Source organism: Lissotriton helveticus, chromosome 7 (genome assembly GCF_964261635.1).
Source record: "Lissotriton helveticus chromosome 7, aLisHel1.1, whole genome shotgun sequence".
Taxonomy (NCBI): Eukaryota; Metazoa; Chordata; class Amphibia; order Caudata; family Salamandridae; genus Lissotriton; species Lissotriton helveticus.
The window spans coordinates 495490661-495503965 of NC_136068.1; the positions used below are offsets into that span (position 1 = coordinate 495490661).

General features: G+C 44.8%; 1 protein-coding gene across 1 annotated transcript in view; it reads right to left on the reverse strand.

Annotated features, from left to right (window-relative positions):
* The window catches only part of LOC144768670 (serine protease 53-like), a 199703-nt gene that overhangs the window by 146599 nt on the left and 39799 nt on the right, over window positions 1-13305 (reverse strand). The window contains exons 2-3 of the mRNA XM_078652491.1: window positions 12837-12863; window positions 9643-9805 (exon numbers count right to left, since the gene is read on the reverse strand). Coding sequence (XP_078508617.1) covers window positions 9643-9805; window positions 12837-12863 — 190 coding nt within the window. The remainder of the gene's footprint in view (window positions 1-9642; window positions 9806-12836; window positions 12864-13305) is intronic.

The following is a 13305-nucleotide window of genomic DNA, read 5'->3' on the forward strand; positions in this document are numbered from 1 at the left end:
AAAAGTAGAAAAGAGAAACTGTGGGGGGGGGCATTTCCATATAAGCTCCCGGTCCCCTTTTCCCCTGCCAGAGACCAGCACCCCCTATGATGAAAAGTCAATAATATCGATAAGGACCAAAAATTAAATTAGGGGGAGCCGTAATGCACCGCCCAACCTCCCGTGAGACCAACAGCCACGGATTCCACATCCAAAAAGGCCTAAATACCATCTAGAGTCGATCATTCTCAGCCCTGGCCCTTCCGAACCATTATGTGGACCCCTCCCATTACTTCAGCAAGAGAATCAAGGTGAAAAAAAAGTCTGAATAAATGCAATACAATACAATTCAAAGACAACAAGTGGCCAAGTACTGCAGCAGCACAGGAACACTCCCTCATGGGCGGACAGTCCCAATGTAGTTTCCTCCAAGATCGCAAAGTCACTAAAGAGGGAAAGGATGAAACAGAAGTCCGAGGACCATCACCCACATGATTCTCCGGGGAGGGGACACAAATCAGTTCTCCCAAAGTCAGCAATGGTGGTAGATATGTCAATATGGTCGAAACACTGGGTTCAGGATTGTCCAGGAGACCGACCAAGGGCTGCTGTTCCTCTTGTTGCAGGGGGTCCTCACACAGAGTCAAGATGGCCGTAGTTGAAATCGCTGCTTGCGATAATACCTGAGATGAAACAGGGTCCGGTTCCACGCATTCCATCACCAATAAGCCCGTCATCATTTTGTGAATCAGGGCATCCACATGTGAATGAAATGCCCCGATGGCTGCCATTATCGTCTTGAGCGACGGCTCACTCTCCGTCCGGTCCATTTCTCCACACTCAACAACTATCATGTTCATTTCCCCAGGGGAGCCGGCTTCCTCGTGGGGAACAGACAGGAGCGGACTAGACGGCGTCGGAGGGGACTGATCGGTTTCTGCGGCAACAATATGTATCACGCTTGCGCAAGCGAAAGCCCCGACCCACCGAGCCCCAGCTGGGCCACACCGGGTCCGCGGGTCGGGGACCTCCACCCCCGGCAACTGTTGTGCCACGTCACTCCTCCCACAATGTTGATCAGGCAAAATGAGCGCTGTCAAGATCGGGCAAAGGAAAAACTTCCATTACGGTAGACCGGACCCTGACTGACTCCCACGGCCGATGTTGTTCAACTATGACACGGGTAGATCAAAACTCGAGGCCCCGGTTCTCCTGCTGGATTAGGCCGCAAACTTCCATTCGACGCAGCTCCGTGATCCAGGCAAATTACGTTTTTGGAATTGCACCATCGGAGTGAGCTGCGGTTCATCTACACGGGGGTTGGGCGTTAAATCAGGATTATCGACAGGATATTCCGGCAGGATACGGAGGTCGGCGGAGCCGGGAGCCTAAGCGGCCATCTTGGTTGCTAGCGTACATCCTCCCCAGAGCAGTGAACCCTTTTGAGGGCTTGAGCAACACCGATCCAGGTCCCAGTGTGGCAGACTGGGACGAACTGGTCAACCTAAGACGCACACAAATAAAAGCAGCTCTACATGGGTTGCTTATGACTGAATATTTAAGAAACAAGATAGCACCACAAGGGCTAATTGTAAAAAATGAGCAATTCATTTTTCAAACTGACATGCAGTTCAAGAAAGAATGGTCACTTATCTCGTGGCACTGCACGAGAGACTGGCTAGTGCTGATAGTGAAAACTGCCGCAAGAATTGCACAAGAACTCAAAATAGACATACAGAAAATAGAGGTCCAGTTGAAAACATATCAGACACCTAGTGCCCTGAAGAAAATACTCGATGAGTTGAACCAACAAATGACTGAATTTGAGCTTGGCTTGAAGCAAAGCAAAATCAACAAACTAAAAAAAGATATAGATCGCTTTACAGCAGAGGGCGCCTACCCATATACCAAAGATGGTTACCTCTCCAAAAATACCTCCAGTGATATAGACAGCGATGGCTCTGATAGTGGTTCATCTGGCTCCAACTCTAGTGGTAATCAAAGATACAGACACCCTAGAGGGGGTCGGAGACAGCAGAGGCAACAATATCCAAGACAAAGAGGGTGGAGAGGTTACCAGGCACCTCCCCAATACGAACAATATATGGGCCCTCCGCCTTTCACACATTTCCAATACGGTCCACCAGCAGCAGGACCTAGCTACCCTCAATGGAATCCAGAATGCGAAGGTGGTTATTACGGTCCACAGCCTTTTTTAGGGACATGCCCGGGATCATGAGGCAGAAACAGAAAGGGCAACACCGTAATGTGACAAGACCCGGAACAAGGGGACCCCAGAATGAGCACAAGGAGCATGACAGGAGCACTCCCCAACCAACCGTCAACCTCAACCAACAGGAAAGGGACCTAGTGGTAAATCTGACCCCTTGGCCACTTACAGATCTCCAAAGAGCAGTACTGAATAAAGGCCTAGGTTTTGTTCCCACGAACAAACCAGATACCTTTAAACTACATACAGAATTACAGGAATTCATCAGGAAATTAAAACTCCAGGCCTTTTTCCAAGACAAAGAACTCACCAGAGTAACCACAGATACAGGTCTAAAACCCAAGTCCTCCTTCACCCCCCCCGATGCAATGTTACCTATTGAACTATTAACATTTGAAAAGGCTGTGATGAATGAACTTAGTGCATTAGATTCGGCACACACTGACAACTTTCACAACACTAGTCGCACTGAACAAGAAGCGATCCGACAGTTGGCAAGTAACAAAGAAATCATAATTAAACCAGCCGATAAAGGGGGAGCAATAGTCGTACAAACAACTACAGCCTACGATGATTAATGCATGAGACTTCTGTCTGATAGGCGTAACTAAACCGTCTTACCGAGTAATCCAACAGAGTCACTGAGCATCAAAATAGGTGGGATGGTTGAAAAAGCCCTAGCACATGACTGGCTGAGTAAAAAAGAGGCAGAATTCCTAACCCAGGGATCGCCAAGAATTCCCTACTTCTACTGTACCCCCAAGATACATAAAAACCTTGAAAAACCCCCAGGGAGACCCATAGTCTCGGGTATCGGCTCCACCTTGGAACCATTATCCAGGTTTGCGGATGCATTCTTCGCCCACTTGTACAGGCCACAGATATGTACCTAAAAGATACGAAAGCAGTCCTCCAACTTTTGAAGGATCTGCCCTTTGACCCTGAATCACAACTACTGCTCAGCCTAGATGTGGAGAACTTATATACGAGCCTGCCTCATGACCAGACACTTTCCATTATTGAAGAGGTACTATTTAATACCCGTGGCACCTAGGGGTTTGGTATTAGAATGTCTCTCGCTAGCCCTGCCGAAAAACGTTTTTCAGTACGAAAGCACGATCTATTTACAGAGTCATGGGACCAGCATGGGCCGCACCTTTGCTCCTAACCTAGCTGGTCTCTATGTCCACCATTTGGAGACCAACAAAATCCTTAATACAAACAACCCCTTCAGACAGAAAATCTGTATCTGGAAGAGATATATAGATGACATTTTTGTCATTTGGTAAGGGGACCCACATTCTGTGAGCAGTTTTGTGATGTGGCTAAACACCCAAAACACCTTTTTGAAATTCACTAGCTCAGTGTCAAAAGAATCACTTGTGTTTTTGGTCCTCAACATTTACCCAGAAGGTGGAAAACTAAAGACCACCACACATTTCAAACCGACCGCCAGAAACTGTCTACTGAGGTTTGACAGCTTTCATCCTAGACACCTACGGGAGAATCTTCCGTACGGCCAATTTTTCCGCCTACGGCGCAACTGCACTGATGTGGCACAATACAAGGCACAGGCTAGTGACCTCAAAGCCAAGCTCCAACTACGGCAATATCCGGATCGCATAATTAACTCTGCTATGAAACGGGTGAGAAACAATAACAGAGATGCCCTACTAGAGGACAAAGTGCCAACCACTACAGAGCAAAGAAGACCGATATGTGTTACAACATACAACACACATTCCAATGAGGTCGCCAAGATAATTAACAAACATTGGAGAATATTGACATGTGGCACACTAGACTTTGAGAAACCCATGTTCGCACACAAACGGGGTAGGAATTTGAAGGACATACTTGTCCACACCCGCCCCCAGCAGAATCAGCAATCCACGGCATCCCTTCACGGGATATAGGGACACTTCCCATGTGGGAATTGTAACAGCTGCCATCTCACAAGGAAGAGCAAGAAACTCACATTCAAGAACGGAACAACGTGGGAACAAAGAAGAATGACCAACTGTAACAGTAAGAATGTGGTCTATATGATCACCTGCCCATGCGGTCTGGAATATGTGGGAATGACCACAAGGGCGGTTAAGACAAGTATGAATGAACACAAGAGCAATGTGAGGTGCAAGAAGAGTACAACCAAGATGGCAACTCACTACCTCAATGCCCAACACTGCGTGAATGACCTCCAGTGGACTGTCATTGAGCAACTACAGTCAGAACAAGGCCTCTTCCAGAAAGAACAACGCTGGGTGTTCCGTCTGGGAACCCATGTTATTGGCCTCAATGACGATATCCCGTGGGGTCAACTGACTCAACAATGAGTCTCAAACCCCCGATCTGAAACTTACTTGAAAAACTGACCCTCTGTAATTACACGGTATTTTCACGCTGCAATAGTAAGACTGTCTACCCCTGTTTTTTATAAAAACTTCACCCCATAATTTCATCTGAAACTCTCTGCTATGGCAACCAACGGCAACCTATGAAAGTATCTACACCAGCGATTATAACACCTAGTTGTTGTCAGCACATGATTAGACAGGATAGGCTCTTGCCCAACACCACTGAATGTGGGACACTGAGCCCCGTTGTGTAGTTCATCCCATCTTTACATCTGTTTTAGCGCCCAACATACCACACACTTATCTGGGTACATTATGTGTAACAACATTTTGTCACCCGATGTAAACTATGCCGTGTTACATACACCGCTGCTTGAGCGTCCAACATTTGGCACACTTATCTGGGTTTACAAGTTCCCGAGTGTTGTGCCAGTTTATAATTTTTTCCTAATGTAAATATTGCCGTGTGACTTACACCACTGCTTTAGCGCCTTACATTGCGCACACTCATCTGGGTTTTCAAGGTCCCCTAGTGTTGTGCCAGTATCTTTAATATTGCCGTGTTACTTACACCGCTGCCACGCATGCAGTGGGAGAATATCTGTCTCCCACGCATGCGCGGTCCTATCTTGTTTTCAGGCGCATGCGCACCCCGCAAAACCATCCGGTCTCATCGGGTGCATGCGTGTTGGCTCTGAACCACTTCGGCAACTGACCTGGCCGCCTCCTCAGATTGCCTAGATACTACCAACACCGGAATACCTATATTTGGGCATACCGAGCACCATTCCCAGCGGAGCCGCGTGAGGTGAAACATGGATACCGACTCCTACTGAATTCGTGAGTATGGCAAACAACTTAGGGTGACCAGATGACAATATGTAAGTAGCCCAACATGCTCACTCCGCTCATTATTTTTAGGTTGCAGACTGGCACGACAACCCCACGTGAGAAGGCTCATGAGGTTTACAACATTGATAAGACAAGTATGCCTTCTAATTAATCCTTGATCATTCCACACTAGGTCAAAGGTCATATAAATAGAGTGTGTGCTTTTTGTTCAATGTGTGTTTGTCATGTCTATGTCCCTTTTTTATAGGGTTCACTTTCACTCATAGAATGACAACAACTGTCTAGTGAGCACAACCCACACCATATTTCTTTCCTAGGTGACTCCACCAGGAGAGCTACAAGTTGCAGAGGGCATTACTGATGTTCTTTCCTTTTCTTTTTCCTCAGGCAATGCAATTAGCATTTTACTTTGGATTTTTCGCCGTAGGTACATTGTAGCCTGCTTTTCATTTTCACTTTTCTGTAAATATCAACCACATTTTTACATAGTGAAACGTGAGTAAGGTGGGGATTTGTGCACCCCGTCCTGAAGAAGGAGTTGATCTCAGAAACATGTCGATGCACACAAGAGGTGGTGTACATAAAGTTACATAGACACCTCGGACTTCACTGTTTTAATAGTACCAGCCCGGGGGCCTATTAAAGATTTTTAGTCCAACCCCACGAGCCAGGCACTTTTTAACTTTCCACTCACTAATAACCCCACCACTCACTCACATCAAACCCTCACACGCACCACGCATAGTCATTGTAATAAGTGCTCCCGCGCAGTCGTAGGTCGCAGCACGTCGCATCCCGTAAAGGGGTGCGAAGACCCCAATAATGAAGCATGACACCAAGGGTCCTTTTGGTGTGTGAGGGGTATTTTAAAAAACACTAAGTGCTCCCCAATGCAGGGAACATTTTTGAGAACTACAGGTGGATTCTTTTTGTTTATACAAGCTTAACTAGGGAGTACGAATCCACTCGTGAAACTCTCTCTCCCTTACTTGTTATTTTCATGTGTAAATAAACAGACATTTACATTAACTTTTTTGCCCCTGCAAAACAATGAATGTTTGTTTAGGGATACGTGAGCCTCTTCAGAAAACCAGTGATTGCATTTAGAAACATTAATTCATCATTTCTATGGAGTAAAACACTAATTAATGAATACAAACATTGCTTTAAGTGCATATGCATTTTTATGCTATTACCCTTTATCCATGTGACTATATCAAGGATGACTTGTAAATAATTAAAAGTTGATTCACTGTAATCCTAGTACTCCTTCAGGGGAATCTCCATTGAAATCATGCATGGAATTGCTCCCCAACCACACGTGTAATCCCAGAGACCTATACAAAACATGAATATATGCTTTTCTGCAGAAACTCCTAAAAAGGTGACAAAAGTTGTTTAATTAGAAAAAATAAGACTGATTGGCTGATGCTGGGATTTGGTATTCTGGGTCATTCAGTGCCCGAAAAGGTGATGGGTGGAACTTTCCCTTTAAATCCTTTTAGTGATTGGTCAGGTTTTGTTAGTCACTGCCTATGCAGTAGCGCATAGTGTGGCTTCAACATCAGCCTTGCCAAGTGCCAGGCATCAGGGGTCAGACTATTACAAATGACTAATCTTTCCAGCATTCCCGCACTGCAACTTTGCATCACACAATTGTGAGCGATTACTAGGCTCAAAAACCAAAATGGCAGTACAGCCTTAAACAGTAACTTTGTGACTAACGCCGTGCAAAAGGTTATTTGTCAGTATGATGAGAAAAACTTCAACAGTCACAAGGAAGCTGCTACCAATGTTTACATCCCTGTTAGAAGATAAGGGGGCTAAGAAAGGTTTACCGTTGTCATGGTTCGTGATGTTTATGAGGTTGACGGTGGGTGGTTCCTGCTCTATGCACAAACAGGTAACTTTAAATTGAATAGCAGTATGCAGCCAGTGAGCAGTGCTACCCAGGGACTTAAGTGGGATGAAAAAACTGGGGGGTCTCTCAAAGGGGCGTGGCTGATGAAATTAGGGCGTGTCTTAAAAAACAACAGCTAAAAACCTGTGCTTAGCACAATCTGCCGCCCCACTGGGTATTTGCTGCCTCTGTCGTTGCATCCAGATATATAATACAACAAGTAACATTACACCTACAACAAGCCAGGACTATTGGCTTTGCCAATGGCTGTTAGTAGCATAAGATAAATAAGCAATAATTTTGGCTTCATTGTATACAATATTGAAAATGCTTCAGTGCTGAAATGATGACACTGTGAAATAACTATAACCAGTCTCTTTGAAGTTACATCAAAGGCAGTGAAGGGAGGTACTGCTGCAGAGGTAAGATTGTTGTTTTCATCCTGAGGGCAAAAATGTTAGAGCCCGATAGGGATCCGTCTCAGCCCTGCTTTTTTTTTTTAGAACTGCCGCACAGCACTGGCAGGACCCGGGCCACTTAAAGCCCTAGCGCTACCTTAGTGCAAGCCACTACATTTGAACAAAAAAAGTAAGCAGTACTTACTTATAGAGCTTTATTTTGTGTGGAGAAGTGTGGCTCAATGGTTAGAGCAGCAGACCCTGATGCAGAGGTCTAGCCCGGGACCAGGGTTCAATTCCCCGCCTCGGCGGGTCTTGGGCTCAAAATTCCCCGGACCTGATAATTCTCGCCTCGGGGCCTATTCCAATCATGGAGTCCCACTCTGCAACTCTGGGCAATAGCTTGCTTAATCTCCACAACGGCCCCCACAACGCTAAAGATGCCTGGCCTCCACCTTGGGGGTGCCCAGGAGTGGACACCTCACAGGGAAAGCCAGGATGGGTTCCACAACGGTATTCGTACAAGCGCCTTGAGACCCTTGCGGGTGAATAGTGCGCTATACAAGTATCAATTTACAATTTTTTACACTGGACTTGCTCTGATATTCACCTTACCACAAGCATTTTCTGCTCGGTTATAATTACAATTCGGTTTCCCTCACATTGTCACACATAAGGGGTAGAATGTCACACATAAGCATGCTTAACCCATTGGAATGGCACGCATAAGCTATCTGAAACCTTAGCAGTTATGCAACATGTAGCGAGATTGCCTCTTAGTTGGGTCCTGAAGATAGCTTATTAGGACGGCCTTCCTAAGAGTTTAGACGACTGACATAAACGTGAAAAGCACAGCACGTCGAGGTTGGATCGGCTGGTTGAAAGGATATGTGAATATTTTAAACTGGCTGACAGGATATGTGAATATTTTAACAGGGTAAGAAAGTTGGGAAGTGCTCGGATGGGGGCGGGCGCCCAGCAACAGGTACCAATAAATATGTTTTATGGGAAAGTTTCTTATTTCCTTCCAATATATATCCAGTTGAAGTTCTTGCATGAGTAATGTTTACTGACCTCTGGTGAACTTTTCAAACTGGATTATTTGTGAGTAAATAGTTTGTGTTGAGTTGGGTGCTGGTATAAAATATAAAATCATGGATTCGGTTAGATTCTGGGCAACTGTATGTATTTTTATGTTTTCAAAAAAATCGAAATGGCAGATATATATAATCTTTATTGCTTGATTAATTAAAATCATTGCAATCACAACATCGTACAACTCCAAGAAAAAAACATTTAGATTACAAACAAAACATCTTCTCATCACGTAATAATAAAAAAACTATCCATAAATGGAATTGAAAAACTTATCAATAAACCCAAATCTAACCACCTTACATCCTTAATTACACGATATTATTGCACATCTTACGTTTTAAAGTGACGGCGTGCATTACATACTATGTCCATGTATATAGTGGAAAACATATTCTCACAAGTAACCATTAATTTCCACTATGAAACACTACACATGTTAAATGTAATATTTACTGACCTCTGGTGAACTTTTCAAACTGGATTATTTGCGATGAAATAGTTTGTGTTGTGTTTGGTGCTGGTATAAAATATAAAATCATGGATACAGTTAGATTCTGGGCAACTGTATGTATTTTATGTTTTCAAAAAAATCGATATGGGTTTTTAATGCTTGGACTGAAGTTTGATTTTTCTATGGCTTTCAAAACTGGATCTGGGAGGAACAATAAGAGGGTACAAGAATGAGAATAGAGAGACAAAAGAAGTGGAATCAAGAGAGAAAGAGAGAAGGAAAAGAAAAAAGGAAGGAAGTTAGGAAGAAAAGACAAAAATTGAAATTAAAATTAAAAAAGAGAAACTGTAGAATTTTCCCACAGTGAGTGCTCTCACCCATGGAAGCAATGTGCCGCCGTCAGCACCCACTCCTCTGAGATAAGGGAGCCCCCACAGAAGGGCACCCCCAGGAAACTGAAGGTGACATGCCAGGGCCACTCTCCCAGAATGGCATCAGAGCCACCATAAATGCGCGTTGTTGCTTGCTGCTTGCCACATTCTGTATTGGTACAAATACAGGTGTTAAAAATCACAATAAGAAAGATTGGATCCTTACCCTCTTATCCCTTATCTCACCCCACCCAGTGCCCGGGCCGTTGCCTATCTAGAGACTGATGCCACAAACCTAGAGCCCGAGCCTAGGACAAAGAGGCTCCCAAGAGCCCCCTGGCTCCTAGCAGCTGAAAGCAGCAGAATCACCATATTTGGCAGTGGGTCTTTGGGAAAGCATCACAGGATGCACGGCCAGGGGCTGAGCCTTACTCCCCCTCTAGGCCCCAAGCACACTTTCTAGTACAGCTCAGTGAGGGAAAGAATCACTGGGAATCTATTAAAACAAGCATTGGCATAGCCAATAGGTCTCACATTTGGGACCTTATAAGTATTTAGCTATGCAGCACAATATCCTTGGTGCAACAACATCAACTGTTGCATGGCTAAACACTTATAAGGTCCCAAAGGAGAGACCTATTGGCAATGCCAATGCTTGTTTAGATTGTGAGCTAGAAGGCTACAATACACTCTGTGCTTCATTCCTGCCGCTGTGTAAGGAAAACATGCATCCATCACTTGTCATTAAGCTGGTGTTGGTAGGTTCATGTTTGGGATAATTGTTCCCTGCTCATATTTTCAGTGGCACTTGCTGTAGTTTTAACTGTTTGTAGCTCTCATATGTTGTTTGGTAAACTGTGTCACAGGCTGCTGTGTCGCCATATATAAAAGTGTACAAAGAAACATTGGAAAAGCCTGTAGGTTTTTTCCATCAAAGGCTGAGCTATTATCTTTTCAATGATTATTTGCATTGGCACAAGCCATTCCTACATGGTCACCAGTGCGTCATGACCCATGAACATACATGCATGATGACTCATGCACACATATGGGAGCACATGGGCAGACATCTTAAGAAGCGGTTCCTGTCCAAGAGAAGACATTCCGAGAGGCCATGCATTGTGACATCCGTGGGCCGACTGAAGATTCCCCACTTTAAATAGGCCGACATTGGGGAGTAGGAAGCTTTTCCTATTTCTGGGTCCTAACCTCAGAAATTGTATTCCATCATCAGTCCTCTCAAGTTAAAGCCACATGAAGTTACACTCATCTCTAAAATTCTCTTTTCTGTTGTCTCTCCCCTCCGTGTCCTCCTCGGGTTTTCTGGAAAGGTTGTTGGCTCTAGAAGCAAGAGGCTCTCGGGCAGAAGCTGTACTTCGCCAATAAAATCATAAAAACGATGATGTGCACGTTCCTCGCAAAGTGTCCGGTCTTTAACGGCGACATCATAGCCCCAAACAAATTTTGAAAGGATGAAAATAAGGCAGGCTAAGCAAAATGATGAGCGCCTGATCATAAGATGGCAACTGTGTAGGACAGCAGTATGTTTCCGCTGTTGAATCCACAACCACAAAACAAGCATTGGCCGTGCGGCCGTGAAAGAAATGCGGCCGCGAAAGTGAAAGTGATTGCGATTGCGATGCACTTAATGACCTGTGACGGAGACAGATGGCGGCTGCACGCGTGCATACGCGCGTAACCGCAAACTTGAGGTCAGCAAAAGCCTGTGGTAGCACTTACAAAACCCACTAACTAAATGTCTTGCAGAGCAGCGCATGCGCTGGCTCAGGCGAGACCTAAAAAACATGTTTTTAGTAAAAAGTAACCTCATACCGAATGGAACATCACCACACTTTCGAAGTTATAAAAAGTTGAAATATGGAAAATACAGAGACACAATTGCCCGTCAAAAACTTAATTTGAAAGATGTTACTTTTTCATCTCAAGGTAGAAGCATGACTATTATTAGTGCAGAAGGTGCAGTGGCACCAAGTTCCTGGGGGATGCCAGAGTCCAGTGGATTCCAATTATTGCTGTCTTCTACTACCTACCCGACTTGGAATTAGAGTGTCAATTTCCTTTCTTGCATTATAGGCCAGGGCACCATTGCTACTCACACACTGGGAGGGGCCAGCTTTCAAGGGGTTCCCATTGTCATGACATGTTGGGTACCTGAGTCACCAGGATCTAGACACCCTGTACAATATCGGGGACTGAGGTTAGGAAAAGACACACCACTGAGGAGACCCCATCAAGACGCCAACCAAGGGGGTTTCAAGAGCTGGAAAGCAAGTGGAAATCTACAACCATTTCAGCTTCACACAGAGCAGAGCTGAGGAGGAAGCAGAGCACTGACAAGCTATGACTACCCAAGCCCTAACTAACATCGAAAAGCAATGCCCAGCAGCCAAATGGCACATGATGATCTATATACATTTACATTTCAAATGCTAGGACAGTCGGGAATGTAGACCCCTTCGGACTGTGGACCGAGCTTATGGACAGAGTTCAGGATCTAGAAAACATGTCAAATATACAACCTACCCACCCCCCACACCACACAGCTCCCCACAGTGCTAAAGAGCAGAGTCCAAGAACTAGGACAGAGAGTTGAGAATCCAGAACCCGCTTGGCTCAGAACTAGACCAACGCTAGGAATTCCCTCCAATCACTGCTGGGGAGTGAACCTAGACGATGCGAGGACTCTGAGTTCTAGAAACCTTCCGGCTATCACTCACACAGTGCTTATTCCCAGGGGCATAGCTTGGTCAGTAAGACTGGGGGGAGGGAGAGGAGGAGGGAGAGCTTCAGATTTTCCCAACAATCACGCTGGCATATAATGTTATGATAGATTATAGGACAAGAAGGGTGCACAAGAGGGGCTTAAGGGGCAACCGAAAGGGAGAGAAATGCAGATAGATTGGAGTAGTAAGTGATAGAAAGCTCATTATTTTGTGAAATAACCAACACTTTGTAAGTCTTTCCAAACAGACAGATTGTGTGTGTGTGCGTTTTTGTCTGTGTGTAAAAACTCCTGGTAACATCCAACAAACACCTGCATCCAACTATTTATCACAAAATACATTTATGGGGGGGGGGTGTAATATCCAAACCCCCCCCCCCCACCAACCCCCTGAAGCTACACCCTGCTTACTCCTTCTGGATACTTCACAAAGACAATAGCAAACAAGTTACTGTACCTGTGGTGGCTGCACTGAGACCTGCACCTGTGAAGAAGAGAAAAAAAGCCTGTTTAAATTCTATAATTCTATATTATGTGTCACTGCTGCTCACAAAGGAGGTTGGAATTAGGTTTGAAACATAGGGTGGCAGAATGGTTAAAAGCCATTCATGCTTGAATATTTCCGTCATTATGTTTAAAGTGGTTTTTAAATCCAAATCGACATGGACAATACTGATATATTAAAGCAGGAGATTTCCCCGTGAACAATTACCTTCTCTACAGCGCTCCATTACTCTACAACTAGGTACACCCTTTATAAGTACACATATATGCATAAATGCTAGAGGACTCTGATAAAGCATGCAGGCGTCTGGCAGTGCCGGTCACTCATATTACAGCATTACATCTGATCTATGGCAGCAAGTAAAGCAGTCACACCAAAAACAACACTTCTGGATGCGGTGGTAAAGGTTTTGCTGCATCTC